Source organism: Achroia grisella, unplaced genomic scaffold (assembly GCF_030625045.1).
Source record: "Achroia grisella isolate CSIRO2021 unplaced genomic scaffold, CSIRO_AGI_Agris_v1 utg1360, whole genome shotgun sequence".
Lineage (NCBI taxonomy): Eukaryota > Metazoa > Arthropoda > Insecta > Lepidoptera > Pyralidae > Achroia > Achroia grisella.
In genome coordinates, this window is record NW_026712626.1 from 1,828,954 (window position 1) to 1,847,619 (window position 18,666).

The window sequence follows — 18,666 nt, forward strand, 5'->3', positions numbered from 1 at the left end:
TATAAATGCGAAAGTAAGTCTGTCTGTCTGTCTGTTTTGCTTTCACGCCAAAACTAGTGAACTGATTTAAACGAAATTTGGTACACAGATAGTCTAAACCCTGAGAAAGGATATATTTTAATACGAAAAAAGGGTTGTAAGGGGTTGTAAGGGGTTGAAAGGGGAGATGAAAGGTTTTACGATATATACGGTACCTCAATCGTTATTTTTAAAGCTAGAAGCTAGAAATTTTTTTTGTAGGCTGTTTGTTGATTACATATAAATAAATATGACATTCAAAGTTTGTAAGAATTTTACCCTTAAAGGGGTATAATGAAATAGGATTGAAAGTTTTTATTTGAATTTTTGATGCTAGAATGATGAAACTTTTTTATTTGTCTTTTATTGCGTTAGATTTTTTTTTTTTAATTTTTGATTAAGGTCACTATTTTATACGGACGAAATCGCGGGTACAGCTAGTAAAATATAATTTATTCCTGTCCTCATAGCTTAAATCTTGACATCATGAACTGGTCAGCCGTTTACTCGTAAAATGGTATAAAACAAACAGACTGATATACTATAGTTTTTATATAGTTGTCGCCCAGTGCTCGAAATAAGAGTATAGACAAATAACATAAAAGACAATATTAATCTATTCTCAATTTACCACAGACTTTAACACCTCGGTGGTCTAGCGGTTTAGCACGCCGCCTTACTCCCGATGGTCGCGGGTTCGATTCCTCGCACGGCACAAACATTTGTATTCATGAGTATGATTGTTTGTATCGGTCTGGGTGTTGTTTATGTATAATATATATTTACGAAAAGAAATGTGTCTTATGTATTTGTATCAGTTGTCTAGTATTCATAACACGATCTTTAACTAGCTTAACTTAGGTCTAGATTTTGTATCGGTGTTTTTTATAATATATATGTATTTACGAAAAAAAATATCTATATATTTGTATCATTTCTCTAATAACTGGGGTCTAGATGATTCTGTGTGAATTGTCCTGAAAAATAAAAAAACAGCCATTTTGTCATGAAAAGGTAGCAAACAAATGTACAGTCGGTACATCTATGTATATATTAGTATTAATATAGTTACTTAACTTAGTAAAAAAAAATTACGTGACTGCAAATATTAAATGAATATGCATTATTCACATTGCAAACAATTTGCAAAGTTCACGGTCAGATCTTCATGCAGTTAGGTAAACATAATTATATAATTTACTATGTTTTAGTTTCTTGATTATTACAGTTATTTTTTTATGTAATTGTATTGAAAAAAAAATGACCTAAATGAAGGTAAATGGTAGTCGTATATATAAGTATATACCTGAAGAATTCACACAACGTCACCTAGTCCCAAGGTAAGCAGAGCTTATGTTATGAGTACGACAACTGATATAAAAGTAAGGAAGGTCCGTTGCTACTATATGGGCCGGTGCCGACACGGTCATATTCCTTGCTATCAGATATATAAAACAGAAGCGTAAAACAATCATATATGGTAAAGTAATGATATAAATACTTAGATATTACAGTTATATTATACATAAAAAACACGCAAACTGATACAAACAATCATACTCATGAAAATGTTTGTACCGTGCGAGGAGTCGAACCCGCGACATCGGAAATGAGGCGGTATGCTAAACCGCTAAACTACTATCTGTCATGAATAGCACTACGTACTTAATAACACTCAGTCATTGCTATTCCAAAGGATTGAGATATCATGTCTCTTATCCTGGAATTAATCTTAATACACGCGAAAGTTTGTAAGTATAGATGGATCGTTGTTACTCTTTCACACAAAAACTACTGTACGGATTTTGGTGAAACTTCAAAGTAATATAATTTATATATTAGAATAAAACATAGGCTTATTAAGAAGAAAATCTGTAAATTGGGCGAAATATAATGTATAATGTGTATAAATGTCAAGTATGATGCAGACGAAATAAATGGTGTATGATAAAATTCAAAACCATGTATTATTTTTTTTGCCTGCCGTCCAGTTTAGTCTTCAAACCTGATCGATCCCCCGTCCAATCCAAACGAGGATTGAAACTACGATGGCCTTAGCCGAGGTTCGAACCCCTAGCGGTGCCCTCAGACTAAAGTCGTATCCGTCAGGCGGGAGTTGGCCATCAGCCGCGCCATAAGTCCTTCCGTGGGTTTGGAGTGCCATCTGCACTTACTGCATCGTTCGGTAAAGCTCTAAAGGCCAGCTGCGTCCAAAAGCATTGCAATACTATAAAAAATTCGTCCATAAGACCCAAAAATTCGTGTCATAAGATCCAACACGGTAAAGTCGACTCCATTTCTCTGTAGGATTAGTTTGATTATTTCTTACCCGTGATTCCATCACAAGAATCACAAAACTCAATAAAAAAAAACAAAAAATAAACATCTAAAAATACTTTATTTATAATACAATAAAAATACTTAAAGCAACAATTTCTCCAGTTTAACTAGAACGCTTGTTATCAACTTGATCAGATCACTGAGTAAGCCAAATGTACCATCAGACAATCCTGTCAGTAATCCCAGCAGGCGGTACTCGCAGGCGGGTTCACCATGTCATTATCATATATAAGACATGTCATATTTACTGGGATATTTAAATGTAACGAGGTAGGTACGACCCTACTATCTTTCGGATTAGTTTGGTTATTTCTTATCCGTGATTGGAAGAAGTCTCTGTAGACTCAATAAAAAAAGAACAAAACATAAACATCTTAAAATACTTTATTTATAATACAATAAAAATACTTAAAGCAACAATTTCTCCAGTTCAACTAGAACGCTTGTTATCAACTTGATCAGACCGCTGAGTAAGCCTGTACCATCAGACAACCCTGTCAGTAATCCCAGCACTAAATTAAGTACCTGGGAGACCGAACCCATCAACAATCCTGGTGCTGCTAATACGTTTGATCTGAATAGAGAAATCAATACACTTAAATTTAGGAACAGTACTCGCAGGCGGGTTAACCATGTCATTATCATATATAAGACATGTCATATTTACTGGGATATTTAAATGTAACGAGGTAGGTACTACCCTACTATCTTTCGGATTAGTTTGGTTATTTCTTATCCGTGATTGGAAGAAGTTTCTGTAGACTCAATAAAAAACACAAAACATAAACATCTTAAAATACTTTATTTATAATACAATAAAAATACTTAAAGCAACAATTTCTCCAGTTCAACTAGAACGCTTGTTATCAACTTGATCAGACCGCTGAGTAAGCCTGTACCATCAGACAACCCTGTCAGTAATCCCAGCACTAAATTAAGTACCTGGGAGACCAAACCCATCAACAATCCTGGTGCTGCTAATACATTTGATCTGAATAGAGAAATCAATACACTTATATACAAGAACAAAACTGAAGCTAGATCTGTTAAAGTTGCGTACAAAAGAGGTAATGTGCAGCCGAAGTAAGGGAGCAGAGCTGGGGTCAGATTTTGTACAATATTAGATAAATTGTTTAGATTATTGATCAAGTTGATTAGGAAGGGTAATAGGAGACAAGCGAGCTGGTTTGCAATGGGTAACACTGTTGAGATCTCATCAAAGGCCAATCGGAGTGCTGACACGGAATACGCTGGGATCATGGCTTGGCTGTTTTTTACCTGGAATCAAATGTTTTTTTAATTAATAAAGAGTAATCATTACATAGACCCCTATAGACCTTGCGGACAATAATAGATATTGCTAACGTCAACATATAAAAAAACAACTTAAAAAATTGTTGAGCATTCCAGTATTTTTATAATAAGTTATGTTTGTACAGCAAAATTACTGGCCAGCGAAATAAAGATATAGTTGATACTATTTTTATCTTTAAAGAAAATCCCGGAAGATAGCAATAGGTACAAGTTATTGTATTTTTTTTAGAATAGAATACAAATATTCTATATTCAAATAAATTTAAATATAAGCTTCTTAAATAGTCACACCTTTTTAATTTACCATTCAGCGAAATGCAGTTCGGAACAAAAAGAATGAGAAAGAAATTTGTCTATTGCTCATTTTAACAAATATTGTAACATTACATTTTTAAGACAATATGTACGAATACAGACTACTAAATAGTACAAATTTATTAATGTCCAAAATATTAATGATTATGAGCGTTATATTATATTTACTTTACAAATACATCTTATGAGAAAAACAATAATACTTTCACATATAGAAAGTTACATTGTCAGCTTAACTTTGTCTATATTCTGTCAAAAAATTTTTATTCCCGCCAAAAATTCGCATGACGTTTATATTTGTCATTTTATTTTCTAGAAAAGGGCAAAGATATGACCATTACTGTCTTTATATAATATTTTTTTTTGTAATCAATAAAATAAATAAAAATATAATACTAACCAAAAGGATAACAGAGAAAGCGACTAGCACGATATGCGAGCGCATTTTTTTTTATTTTTCTTGTAAACTGAACTTTTTGTTATACTTAAATCCAAATAGGTTAATGTTAAAATGTGTACAAACATACAATATTTATACATTATTTATCTATTATTATGCATTATGTGAAATTGTTACAAAATGTAATACATTTCGTTTAACACTAAATGTAGTACACTATCAGTAAGTTGATAAATATTAAATTCATACAATATTAAGTCATACAATTATACAATTGTACAAAGAATTCTATTGCATTGGTAGGTATCTAGGTTTCGTTTAATTAGGTTTTTGTAATGTATGATAATGGAATGGTGCACCCGCCTGGGCTAACGGTATACGCTGGCGGGGCAATGAAAAATGATAAGATGAATATGAGGTTAGGTCAGTTAGCCCATCGTGACAAATTCTCTTAGAAATTATCATAATGTTTTCCAGGGGGAACCGCCTGAAGGTCAACCTGACGTTACTACAAATGGAGTCATCAGTCCATATTACTAACAACTTCCTTCCCCCCCCCCCCCCCCACCTCGTTTAATATGGTTTCTTTCTTATGAATGCCAATGGAATGGTGTACCCGCCTGCGCTAACGGTATACGCTGGCGGGGCAATGAAAAATGATAAGATGAATGATGGTTTCCAGGGGGAACCCCATGGAGGTCAACCTCGTTTCACATGATTAGTTACATTACTAACAATCTCCTTCCCCCCCCTGTGGGCATGTCAAGTGTGATGACGTATCGATAAGATGAGGTCAATCTGACATGATCCCATTGATAGCATGATTGCTACCAATGGGATCATCAGTCCACATTACTAACAACCCTCCTTTCACCCCCTCGTTTAATTAGGTTAAGCAACTGCTTACTCTAAGAGGAGACAATATAGCTTATTTTTTTTGTAACGGGAATGGCAAACAAGTTTTTGGCGAACACGGAGATAAGTGATAACCGTCATCTATGTGTACGGACGTGACGTCATATGTGATGCCTAGTAACCGACATACATTGCCTACATTAACTAAGATGTTATTCAGTCATACCCAGTAATTTTACTACCGTATCTCACCCGAAACACAGTTTACAATCCGTATACATAGGCGACGGTTATCACTTAACCCCGTATTGGCCAAAAAATTGTTTGCCATTCCCGTTAGAAAAAAAACTATATTGTCTCCTCTTAGAGTAAGCAGTTGCTTAACTTAATTAAACGAGCGAGAAAGGGTATTGTTAATAATGTGGACAGATGACCCTATTTATAGCAATGTACCATCTCAGGTTGACCTTCACACGGTTCGTCCTGGTAACTATCGTGATAAATTCCTGGTGAATTTGTCACGATGGGCTAACTGACCTGGCCTCATGTGTATCCTATCATCCTCCACTGGTGCCCCGCCAGCGTAAACCGTTAGCGCAGGCGGGTGCACCATTCCATTATCACTTCTTAAAGAAAAACCCTTATTAAACGAGGGGGAAAATTAATTATTAGTATCGAATGTGGACTAATGACACCATATATAGCAATATACCATCTCAGTTTGACCTCCACGCGGTTCCTGCTGGAAACCATCGTGATAAATTCCTGTTGAATTTGTCACGATGGGCTAACTGACCTGGCCTCATGTGTATCCTATCATCCTCCACTGGTGCCCCGCCAGCGTAAACCGTTAGCGCAGGCGGGTGCACCATTCCATTATCACTTCTTAAAGAAAAAACCTTATTAAACGAGGGGAAAATTAATTATTAGTATCGAATGTGGACTAATGACACCATATATAGCAATGTACCATGTCAGGTTGACTTCCACCCGGTTCCTGCTGGAAACCATCGTGATAAATTCCTGATTAATTTGTCACGATGGGCTAACTGACCTGGCCTCATGCTCTGGAGCCCCGCCAGCGTAAACCGTTAGCGCAGGCGGGTGCACCATTCCATTATCACTTCTTAAAGAAAAAACCTTATTAAACGAGGGGAAAATTAATTATTAGTATCGAATGTGGACTAATGACACCATATATAGCAATATACCATCTCAGTTTGACCTCCACGCGGTTCCTCCTGGAAACCATCGTGATAAATTCCTGGTGAATTTGTCACGGGCTAACTAACCTGACCTCATGCTCATCTTATCACGCTGTAAACATTTGTATGCATGAGTATGATTGTTTGTATCGGTCTGGTTGTATATTAGGTATGTATTTACAAAAAAATATCTAAGTATTTATATCAGTTGTCTAGTACCCATAACATAAGCTCTGCTTACCGCGGGACTGGATGGCGTTGTGTAAATTGTCCAGGGTTATTTATTTAGGTATTTATTATTAACAATGTACTATGTTAGGTCGACCTCCAAACGGTTCCCTCGGAAACCGGGGAACCGTGTTTAATTTCTGGTAAAGTCGCCTCGCTGGGCTAACTGCTTCACGCTCATCCTGTCATCCTCTACTGGTGCCCCGCCAGTGTATACCGTTAGCGCAGGCGGATGCATCATTCCATTATCATCTCTGAAAAAAAAACCACGATGGTTTCCAGAGATGTCCCGAAGAGTTTCGAACTTACGATCTTGTGTGTAAGTAGGGGTTTCCAACAACTAGGCCACGAGACTCACTGAATAAATAAATAGATGAGTATAAAAAAGGTATTACACAAAAATGTATGCCTAGAAATGGTTTTGATAACAAAAAATTCGTAATAACTCTATGCCTTACATTATGTAATTCAACAATGTTTTAATATCAACGACCACACTTTACAGCATTATCTATAAACCAATTTTGCAATATAACTATATATAAAAACATTAATATTATTATTCAGTACAAAATCACGCAGATATTTGGGCAAGTCATAGGTGTCAAAAAGGATTAAAAAAAAACAGTTTAATTTTAAAAAAATGTCGCTTAAAGTAACTGTCACTTTGTTTGTAGTTGCCGCTTGTGTTTTTACGGTGAGTTCAATATTAACCATAACTATTATAAAAGTCTCTGTCTGACTGTAACCTTTTCGAGCCTAAGCCCCTTTTTTCGGACTATTCCAATGCTTTTATAAACATAAAGCAACGTAAAGGGAAATAATAAAGGGTATCCAAATTTATATGGGGAATTAATAATTTCATAAATGCGAAAGTAACTCTGTCTCGCTTTACGCCAAAACTACTAAACCGATTCAAGAGAAATTTAGTATACAGATAGTCTAGACCCCGAGTAAATAAAAGTAGCCTATAAAGGACATAGGCTACTTTTTAAGGCGAAAAAAGGGTTGCAAGGGGTTTAAAGGGGAGATGTAAGGTTGTATGGAAGTATCGTCATTTTTAAAGCTAGAAGTTTGAAACTTAATTTTTAGGCTGTTGACTAAATATAAATAAATATGACATTCAAAATTTGTATTAATTTTACCCTTAAGGGGGTAAAATAAAATAAGGGGTGAAATGGAAATTCCTCTTTCGCCGTCTATTTCACGCGGTTGAAGTCGCGGGTACAGCTAAAAAGTGTAAAAAATAATGGACATTTATGCGCTTTCGACAAGTAAAAAATATTTTTTTTAATAACTTATCGGGACTAGATTTGCTTATATTCTAGACTGAATTGATACAACTCTTAAGACTAATGTAACTGGCACCAGATAAAGTATTCATCATCATCATTATTTAAAAAGAAACCAGAAATAAATATACATATACATAGCTTATATGTTACTCTGATTATATACTTATTTAAAAAAATGTCATCTCTTGCAGTCGCCTGTCGCAGCAACCGGGGTCCAACTTCCAGCAGTATATCCCCTCGTCAACGTTCTCTTACCTCTTCTGAACAATGTGTACAATCTTCTACTGTCTCTGCTCTCCATCTTTGACACACTACCGCCTTCTATAACGTGCATGATACCTGTTGATTTAGGTGCACTGGAGACCTCACTACTGAAGTTGTACTCTCAAGCTTTAGCAATTGTGAACTTCTTGAGGTCCTTACCAGAGTACGCCGCTGGAGCCAACCCATCAACTCCACCTACAGGCATCGTGAACATCCAAGGATTGCTGACAACCCTCATATCTTCCATCACAGACATAGCTGAAGAGGTCCTGATAGGAATTGGAGGTGGTCTGCTTCCTGGCTTACTCCAATTGGTTCTGTGCGTGGTGCAGACTTTACTGACATTGTTATTGTAATTGTTAGGTTATTGTTATTTAATAAAATGTTAATTGAATATGGTTATGTTATTCATTTATACTTGCATATTCAGAGAAAAAAACATTTCTTGTAATGCTAGCATTTTATGGAAAAGAAATGCAATTTTATTATGGAAAAAAAATTTAGGGGTGGACTACCCCTAACATTTAGGGGGATGAAAAATAGATGTTGGCAGATTCTCAGACCTACTCAATACGCTCACAAAATTTCATGAGAATCGGTCAAGCCGTTTCGGAGGAGTATGGGAACGAAAACTGTGACACGAGAATTTTATATATAAGATTAATTCATATATATTTTTTTGTTCTGGTGCAATAAAGTGTATAAATAAATAAATAAATGATGTAATGGGGTAGTAAATAATAACTACATTGCAGACAATTTATATAATATAACACATAATAATGTTTAATACACAAGTTGCACGCTACGTACAACGAGTCTTATTACTAACAATTATTAATAGAATTACTTGCATACTATTTCTATAAAGCCATTCTAAAACTTAGGCCAATCTGTAACGATTCATACGAGTATAATTATGTCAAAAAGTGTACCGTCAACAAACAAAATGAGTACGAAGAAGATATTTGATATCTTTAACAGTATTTGGAAATATTTTATTTCGACAGAAAAATATTTTTTTTTACTATTATAGAGTATACCTTCAGAAAATATGTAGACGCATCACAGTAGTTAGGCGAAAGTTTTTTTTTTCATTTCATTTCAAAAATACAACAGTGTGTTAAGAAAACCGTGTTATTTTATAAAGTGTTAATTAATATTATTAAAAAAAAATCTATAACATTATTATAGTGATATGTATTTTACCTAGGCACCTAGAATAGTTTGATTCGAAATTTTTACCTAACGTTTATATAGAAAAAGGAAGCGAAAAATAAAGGATATGTTACACTTACTTTAAGAGCAGCTTATAAGTATGATATGTTAAGTATATAGTTTAATATAATAAATTTAACATCAATATTATTAAACCCTACAATTATAAATGCCTCAGCCAGTAAGATATGTATTTGTTTCAATCTTTGAAGACTTAATTACAATTAATGTTTAAATCTAATCATAATTTATTATTAAATTTAATGATTAAACATTAAAATACATTAATGTTAATAAGACGCGATTATTCTCGCAGCGATTACTAATTTTAATAACATTCATAAGTACGAATTACTTTTTAAACATTCATTTATAATTATGTTTAAATCTAAAAACTACACATGTAATTATTTTAATTTAAAATTAAAATCGAAATGATATGTCTTGATTTGTCTATTTTATAACATTTTTTGTGTTTTTTAAACTTTAATAATTTCAAATAAAAGCTTTTGCTAATCGGTCAACCATTATTCAAAGCAATATGTTCATTTTTTATCGATAGCTCTTCGAAATTACGTTATTAAAAATGAATAATAAATCATTATTAAATAAATTAATTTTATCAACAACATAATATGTAAAAATAAAACTATAAACATGTTAAAACTATAATTACAGAAATATATTAAAATTTAAAAACAATATAATAAACTATATCACAATTTAATAATTATAAACAGAGATTATTAATTTTAATTAACGTAATTTCAAAGTTTCCTTTACAATTGAACAAATGTTAATAGTTCTACCAATAGTTGAACATTCCAAAAAAAATAATAATAAATCACTGGTTTACTGAAACAATATTAAATCGCAATATTTTAATTAAATATTATAATTAATTAATTATTCAGTAAAATAAATAAATAGTGAAACGATTAACATTTTTTCAATTGCTATCACCTTTTACTAATAAAAATATATGTGTTATTTATGTATTATTTATCAAAATAACATACATATTATGTATTAACGTCTGCGTATATTTTTATTAGTAAAAGACTTTTAAAGACATTTCACACAGTTTATAATGGACAGTTATATGTTTTAATAATAATATAAATAAATAAATATTAATAATATTCAAATAAATAAAAATTAATCATATTGTTAATAAATTTTTGTATAATGTTAACATTGTTAACATTTCCTAAAGTAAAAATAAACTTTAACAAACTTTAATAATAAATGAAAATAACAATATGAACAACAGAGATGTTGCGACATTTTTGATAACTCTCTGTTTGTTGATCTATACATAAATAAATCTATATTACTCTGTGCAAATAAAATCCCACTGGACTATTATATTGTTTAACTTACATGATGTAAAAGAGGTTTAACTGTCCATTAAATACTGTGTAAAGGAGAATGGATGCATTTAGTGCAGTCTGTAGACACCAACGCGTTTCTCCCCGGCTGTGTGTTGTACAAACTCACGAATCTGATCAGTAGCGACAGGGCCGATGCATACCAAAGGTTCCTTGAAATATCCGCAGCTCTGAAAACAAATGATATACTTTCTTAATATATGATGAAAGTACATAATAATACAGTACCGAGAATACAAAATAATTATCCACGAAATGACGGTAGTTTCGGTTTCGCACACCGCTTTACTTCCGATGGTTGCGGGTTCGATTCCTTGTAAGATGCAAACATTTGTATTCATGAGTATGATTATTTATATCGGTCTGGGTGTTAATATTATAAAAGTTATATAAAAAATTATTAATAATACTGCCCCTGAATACCTTATTCACGATTACGTCGTGAAGATATTTATATATAGAACGTGAATTTCTAGTTCATTACACCCAATTTATTACCTCACAGTTGTTACAACATCATGAATACAAAATGAAGTAGTCAAACGCTGATTTTCAGCTCCCACGCTTATTAAACTGTAAGCGTGCGGCTTCCATATTAATATTAAATGATTCACTCGTCGAGCGACTGCGGTGTTGCCAGCTTTTAGCGTACGTTTACAAAATTATTAAAGTTTTTCTGTATATCAGCTTAGGGATTGTCCTTTAATCACGTGAGGCTTGAAAGGGGGGGAGGGATTTGACAAAAATCTGGACAATATCACAAGAGGGAGGGGAAGCGTGGTAAGATATAGCGTATATTTATTTTTATGGTAAAAATAAAAAAACAACCTGCAACCTAGTGTAGACATTTTTATCATGGTCCTTAATTTCAGATTTATACCTCTATTTAGTTATATTCTAAAAAAATTATGATTCTGTGTAAGCATTGAAAATACACGTGATGTTATGGGATGGATGTTGCACTAAACCTCACTACGTCTCACCAAGGGAGAGGGGGAGATTAAAAAATGCTAAAAAAATATCACGTGATTAACCCCCCTCCTGATACAGTTGGAGAGCTGATAGAGTCGGCCCCTTATGATAGAGTTGCCAATCTAATTGAAAGATTATGGCGACGATGTGACTCACATGTTAAACTTAAGGATAAAATTCACAGGATCATGATCCGGCCTGCTGCCTTGTAACTTAACAATTTTTTTTTAAGTAACTGCTCATTCGTTAATTACCTTCCTTGGCTTCTGTCGGTGCCGGCGCTGCATGATGCAGCAGAGTCCACGAGTGATGTCGCATTCGCTGGACGAGTTGCAGTCGTCGTTGTACTGTTTGTGGCCAGCTGACGGTGGACGGCACACGTGCATCTCACCTGCAAGCAAATCAATTCAATCAGCGATTCCTAATGTGGTGACCTAGAATGGGAAGCAGAAGCGTAGCCCAACCATAGTTATTTATTTGACTATTCAAAAGTGCTTCAATGGAAATTTGTTTGTATAAATTATTTTCTATTCTATTCAAAACCAACTGCCAGATGGTCTGATGCCATTAGGAATCCGTGTATCTGTCCAGGTCGGACCTGACAGCAGGCAAGATGCGCCACAGATCGAACAATGTGGAAAATTATGCAAGAGGCATATTTTCAGCAGTGGCCTAATATATATATGCTGAAAGAAATGAAAAAGAAGAAACAACACCGACTGGGGCATTGTACCTATCCTGCCTACACTAAGCCACCAAGGAACAGGACATTAACGACTTCATACGGACCAGGAGGAACCTCACATTGTCGATTACATACGGACCAGAAGGAACCTGACATTGAGGGTGACGCAGATGGAGTTGAGTCACAATACAAGTTTCATGCCGTTTGTAGCCCGGGTCCCAACCAACATGCTGCCCACCTTCATGAAGGAGGACTACTGGCCGAAGGGTGTGGTGTATCGGCGCTGTCGTGGCAGATTGCCGTCGTCAGTGCCGTGACCACAGAGACTATTTACATTATTATTTTATATGTATGTTAGTCTATAAGCTACATATTTATAATATGGTCCATTAGTAGCTAGGAATATATAAAACAACAGAAATAATGACTTAGACGTGTCGTGGCTTTGTAGATCCTAAACTAAAGATCCGATTTTGATGTGTTTTTTTACATTGCTTGCAATGGCGTCATTAGTCCACGTTACCAACCGAGAACCAACGGGTTTAAACATTGATTTTGATGAAACTTTGTAGTTCGCGCAGACAGATTGAAATTTTCTATTTCAACAGCCCTGAACTTTTGTGCTCTTTGAAAATTAAATATTCTTATACAAATACAATATCGCGAAATACTTCAGCGGACGCCTACGCCTTTCTTTTATGTTTCATAAGATTTCTTCAGACGAATCGAGAGTGAATAAACAATTTATGTTTTACGAAAGCAAAATTTCCCTATAAGTTTCTTTTATGCTTTGTAAAGAACTTTTATTTTCGTTTACGAATTCTTATTTATTAGAATAATTTGTAATTTATAAAATTTTGTAGTGATTTCTTTATGTCATTCGAATGGCAAACAAGCTTACGGCCCACCTGATGGTAATCTATTACCGTCGCCTATTAACATGAACTGCATGATGGACATCACGTTATAATATGATATAGATTACCAATTACTTAGAACAATTCATTTTATTTCCTATTTTTACTTGAAATATATGTATACTATTTATATTACTTAGTAATGTATATTTATTTAATTTATATTAATTATACTATATATGTATACCATATATTTGATTTATTTGATTGATTTTATAAAGATATTTTAAATTTGAATTGAATTTGAACATATATTATAATAATATTTATAATATATGTTCAAATTCAATTAAAATTAAAAATATCTTTATTCATGTAGGTCTATTACAGACTCTTACGAGTATGATATGTCAAATCTACCGTCAGTTCGGAATGATTTCGTGATGAGAAAAATTGACAAGAAACTCAGATCGTATTTTTTTCAAATAAATTTTGTACATGTTTACAATAATACAAATTCATTTAAATTTAAATTTGGGAGAATAAAGTGACCACCGGCATATGCTATTGCAAAAGCAATATGACTCATGAGAATCGAATTATACTACTATCGGGCTGCAAAATTAGATTTGGACCATTAGCGCAGTTGCCTATAATATTCTATTATCACACACAAAAATGGTTACTTCATACATACCTGGTACCACTTCCTCGCAGACTAGTCCAGCATCGCATTGATTCTCCCTATTACATATTTCGCCGAGCTTCCTCCCAGCAAACGCCGGCAGACAACGACCTCCATCATCTGATGACAAAAGAAATAGAAATAGAAATAATTATGAAACAGAAGAAATAGAAATAAACTGATAAATTGATAACAATACACGTACACTTAGATTGTGGAGTGAACTTCCTGCCGAGGTTTTCCTACGAGAGGTTAAGGTTTCTTAAGGGTCGGCAACACACATGTGATACCCCTGGTGTTTCAGGCGTTCATAGACTACGGTAACCATTTACCATCAGATGGGCCGTATGCGTGATTTCCACCATCGTAGTATAAAAAAAAATTAAATTAATTTGGGAGATAAGTGGTGGGTTTGTTCTTTCAGACTCTTCTGTGATCTATGGATAGTTCTATCTATAGAATATATTAATAGAGATAAATCTTTATTCAAATAAACTTAATATAAGCAGTTTTGAATTTAAATTCTATCACTCATTCGGAACGCAGACTCATCACAATAAGAATGAGCAATTGATTTAGGTTCAGTTTTAGCTAGTATGTTATGTTAGGATATTTAAAATTTTGTATTGGTTTTATTGCAATATCATTACATAGTATATAAAAAAGTCACTGCTGCTGTCTGTCCTTATGTGTACTTAAATTTTTAAAACTACGCAAGAAGCTATATTTTTGAATAGATAGAGTGATTCTAGAGGAAGGTAATAAGGTAAAATATAATATAATACCCGTGATACGCCGGGGCGGGTCGCTAGTCTTATATATAAAATTCTCGTGTCACAATGTTAGTTTCTATATGCATATTCAGTAGGTCTGAGAATCTGCTACTACGTATTTATAATACCCCTAAGTGATAAGGGTTGTCCATCCCTTGTTTATATTAGTACCAGTTCTCTAGTACCCATAACACAAGCTCTTTAAAGTCTAAATATTTCTATCACTCCTAATATAAACTTTACTTAGCTCGGGACTAGACGGCACTGTGTAAATTATCCAGGGCGTACACTCGTACGAAGCCGGGGCGAGTATCTAGTTTATAATAAATCTCAATATTATCCTTAAAATTCTGTACATAAATTTTAGGAACATGGTAAGCATGTAGCAAAAGACAAGAATGATTTAAGAGAAAATGCTTCCAGACGTTATCTTCAACAACAGCGGGAACAAGGGAAATTCATCAAGTTTATTGCACCCAAGACAGTTTCCTTTACGTCCAATTTACATCAAAAGTGGCGAACGCCATCTGTAATATCGTTGCCTTGTGTACTCTTACCACAAATATTAGCAGAACGCTGTTTATTTTGTACTAGCAGTACCCGCGACTTAGTCCGCGTCAAATTTAACTTTATTGTCTAAAATAAATAATATTACATTAGCTACCTGCCAATAAAACTCCCGTCAAAATCGGGTCAGACATTTCAGAGATTAGCCGGAACAAACAGACAGACAGATAAAAATTTTAAAATATGTTATTTTAAATATTTTTTAAATTAAAAAATATGTTAGTTGAAATTTAAAGATATATTTTTTTCATTCCTAAGAGTAGACCCATTTACAATTGTATTGGTTGTTAGGTTAAGTTGTTATCTTTTTATTTACTAATTTTTGTTAATAAGACAGGACAATGACTGTCGGTTCAGCTATTGAAGTATAAGTTGGGCCGTATGCTTGTTTGCCACCATCGTAGTATAAGAAAGCAGTTTCACATTCTTTCATTATATAAAGAAAGATTACTTTGACCTAAATAAAATAAGTTTATTATCCAGCCCAAGTGTGAAAATAAAATAATTTCTCCCGCACACACTAAAGTTTGTACGTGAGATTTCCTAATAGCTTCTCGTGGTTTATATTTGTTTTATTGTCACCCAAGTACGTGACAGTCTTATTTTTGTTAAGAAAACACAATCTGTAACTTTTTATTAAACGGTAACTTCTTTCCTTGATAATGGACTTTCTGACTTTGTTTTATCAAAGATTTTGGTGCTTAGACTTGTAGCGTTACGACCTACAAAGATCTATTGTGCTCGCACTTTTTTAGAATTAGCTGCCTAAGCTCGTCAGGTACCAAAATTGCAGGATATCCCAAGATTTACGATTTTGATATCCTCGGGATATAGTGTGTACTTTCCAACGAGATATTTCGTTTATGCATGAGTGGGCTACAACTATATAGGATGTGATGTGGCGTTTTCTCTTCTACTTTGTGACTTACTGATTTCTATTTATATATATTTCGAAATAGAAATAAACTTTATTCAAATAAACTCATTACAAGCACTTTTGAATAGTCATATTTTGATTCTACCACTCATTCGGAATGCAGATTCATCACAAGAAGAATGAGCAAGAAATTTGTGTGTTGCTCTTTTTAATAGATGTTTTTTTTATATAATAATTACATTGTAACAAGTAAGAGGCATGCGATAATCAACATAGAAAAACCAAATAATATTGTCAGCGCAATAAAGTTTAAGTATTTTCTACAATAACATTATTATCGTTAACGAATTCTTCAATTTTATAGTAAGCTTTTTTGCAAAGGAAGTGTTTTATTTGACATTTAAATCTTTTTTCTGGCAGATTTATAACAGACTCTGGTATTTTATTGTAAAACCTTACGCAATTGCCATAAAACGAATTACTAACTTTAGTCAAACGACATTTAGGTAAAATCAGTTTGTTATTGTTACGTAAGCTTTTATTAGTGCAATCACTAACTCTTTTGAAACTGTCTATATTCGACTTAATAATCCTCATTTCTGAAAACCATACCATAGTCTTCAAAGGCAAAACATAGTTACTTGTTTGTAGAATTAAAAAGTCCAACTAAAGTGCCTACTTTTTTATGTAATTGGAATGGTAAAAAAGCTTACTCCCACCGAATGATAAGTTGTGGCTGTCCGCTATAAGCACAAACGCGTCTATGTAGTCCTCTCACAGGTCTAGATAGCAAATTTTGAAAAAGGGCGAGCACAATAGAAATTTGCAGGTCGCAGTGTTACAGGTCTTCGCACCTGACAGTAGCCTAAAACCTCCAATAAAAGAAAAGTATAAATAAATAAAAAATATTTTGTATTGGAAACATTACTCAATGTAAACCTACAAAATGAAGTCATAAGCTTTCCACCTACGAATTTGTCACGCGAAGCGGATATTGAACATTTCCTGGCAAGGCGTTAATTGAACGCCACGCTACCTGGCTATAACTCTTGACACCCTGATAACATATCAAACCTCGGTGGTCTAGCGATTTAGTACACTGCTTTTCTTCAGATGATCGCGGATTCGATTTGTCGGTGCAAACATTTGAATTCATGAGTATGATCATAGAAATTATGTACATAGAAAATACCCAAACCAATATAAACATTGGTTTCGATATTTTCTATATATTCTGCGTCTATATTTACAAAAAATGTATTTCAGTACTTCTATCATTGTTACAAGCTCTGCTTAGCTTGGACCTAGATGACGCAGATATTATTACTGTTTACAGACGCAGAAAAAGTTTGTATGTCGCGCGTGTACTTTCTATATGATTCGCTTCTACAGTACCTCTTTTAAAATGTTCACCTCTAAACTATCTTCTTACGTCTTTGTGATAGCTAATTAATAAATAATAATAATAAATACATTTATTTGTCCCAATCCTTTTAATTTTATTAGAAACAAGAAATTGCAATGTTAAAATTAAACGGTAGTTATCGAATCGAAACGCTCTGGGGACAGTGAGTCCACCGTCTCTTGTAATCTGTTTTAACCATTTTTAGTCAATTATAATAATAAATCAATGCCAATGTTAACTTAGAAAACTTTAAAATTAGATGTTTAAATATAATTTTTCGACAAAAAAAAACATTAATGAATAAGGTCAAAAAATTACTCAGGATAATAAGATAATAGGAACATAGCTAATAATAGCTAAATATTGAAATACGTTTTCCTCTTTTATTCTACGTTTTTGTACCTTTAGTATTGCGTATTCTAAAGAAATCGGAGTATCCTTATTGGAAATCTGTCATATCATATCATAAGATGTTTGAAGCCTACTCTCTAGACAATATACATTACTGATTGTTTGCTTATTCAAAATTATTAGTCTTTGGGAAAGCGTTTGACAAAGTCTTTACCTTTCCTCTATTACTGCTAAAAGTTGGTAAAATATTACGCTTTTAAATATTAATAAAAACTTTTTTTAGAATTAAAGATTATATTCTATAATTTAAATTGACCTATTTCACCTTTCAATTATCGCGTAGGTACCTCAAGGAACTGTATTAGGTCCCAAAGTTTTAAATCTGAAACCTGTAAATAAATTATAATATATTTGATTTATTCTGTTATTTAAGTAGCAACTTATTTATTTAAGTCAACTTTGCTACTTAGCAGTTTGTATTTACATGAAATACATGAAAATGTAATTCTGAACAACATTAATTTGGAAGAGCCACATGTAAATTTATTGCTCATTCTTTTTGTGATGAGATTCCGTGTTGTTCATAAGTGCTAATATTATGGTTATTAGAATAAAGATTATTTCCATTTCCTTGTGCTATAGATAAATTTG

At 33.3% G+C, this 18,666-nt stretch overlaps 3 protein-coding genes across 3 annotated transcripts in view; 1 reads left to right on the forward strand and 2 right to left on the reverse strand.

Annotated features, from left to right (window-relative positions):
* Positions 1 to 3,183: 3,183 nt before the first annotated feature.
* Positions 3,184 to 4,432, reverse strand: LOC131855259 (uncharacterized). Its single transcript, XM_059206501.1, has 2 exons — positions 4,388 to 4,432; positions 3,184 to 3,636 (listed from the first exon to the last, which is right to left on the reverse strand). Exons 1-2 carry the CDS (start codon positions 4,430 to 4,432, stop codon positions 3,184 to 3,186), a joined length of 498 nt encoding a protein of 165 aa, XP_059062484.1.
* Positions 4,433 to 7,318: 2,886 nt separating this feature from the next.
* On the forward strand, positions 7,319 to 8,590 carry LOC131855376 (uncharacterized). Its single transcript, XM_059206634.1, has 2 exons — positions 7,319 to 7,372; positions 8,162 to 8,590. Exons 1-2 carry the CDS (start codon positions 7,319 to 7,321, stop codon positions 8,588 to 8,590), a joined length of 483 nt encoding a protein of 160 aa, XP_059062617.1.
* A 2,108-nt stretch (positions 8,591 to 10,698) lies between these two features.
* Positions 10,699 to 18,666, reverse strand: part of LOC131855287 (ITG-like peptide) — a 60,315-nt gene continuing 52,347 nt past the window's right edge. The window contains exons 4-6 of the mRNA XM_059206538.1: positions 14,055 to 14,162; positions 12,070 to 12,206; positions 10,699 to 11,013 (exon numbers count right to left, since the gene is read on the reverse strand). Coding sequence (XP_059062521.1) covers positions 10,894 to 11,013; positions 12,070 to 12,206; positions 14,055 to 14,162 — 365 coding nt within the window. The 3' untranslated portion in view covers positions 10,699 to 10,893. The remainder of the gene's footprint in view (positions 11,014 to 12,069; positions 12,207 to 14,054; positions 14,163 to 18,666) is intronic.

What these genes read in the sequence shown, in the direction of transcription:
- LOC131855259 (XM_059206501.1), bottom strand. Translation starts at nt 4,432, where the DNA reads ATGCGCTCGCATATCGTGCTAGTCGCTTTCTCTGTTATCCTTTTG. An exon ending in CTTTCTCTGTTATCCTTTTG is followed by an intron (nt 3,637 to 4,387) that starts GTTAGTATTATA and finishes ATTTGATTCCAG; the next exon opens with GTAAAAAACAGCCAAGCCAT.
- LOC131855376 (XM_059206634.1), top strand. Translation starts at nt 7,319, where the DNA reads ATGTCGCTTAAAGTAACTGTCACTTTGTTTGTAGTTGCCGCTTGTGTT. An exon ending in TTGCCGCTTGTGTTTTTACG is followed by an intron (nt 7,373 to 8,161) that starts GTGAGTTCAATA and finishes CATCTCTTGCAG; the next exon opens with TCGCCTGTCGCAGCAACCGG.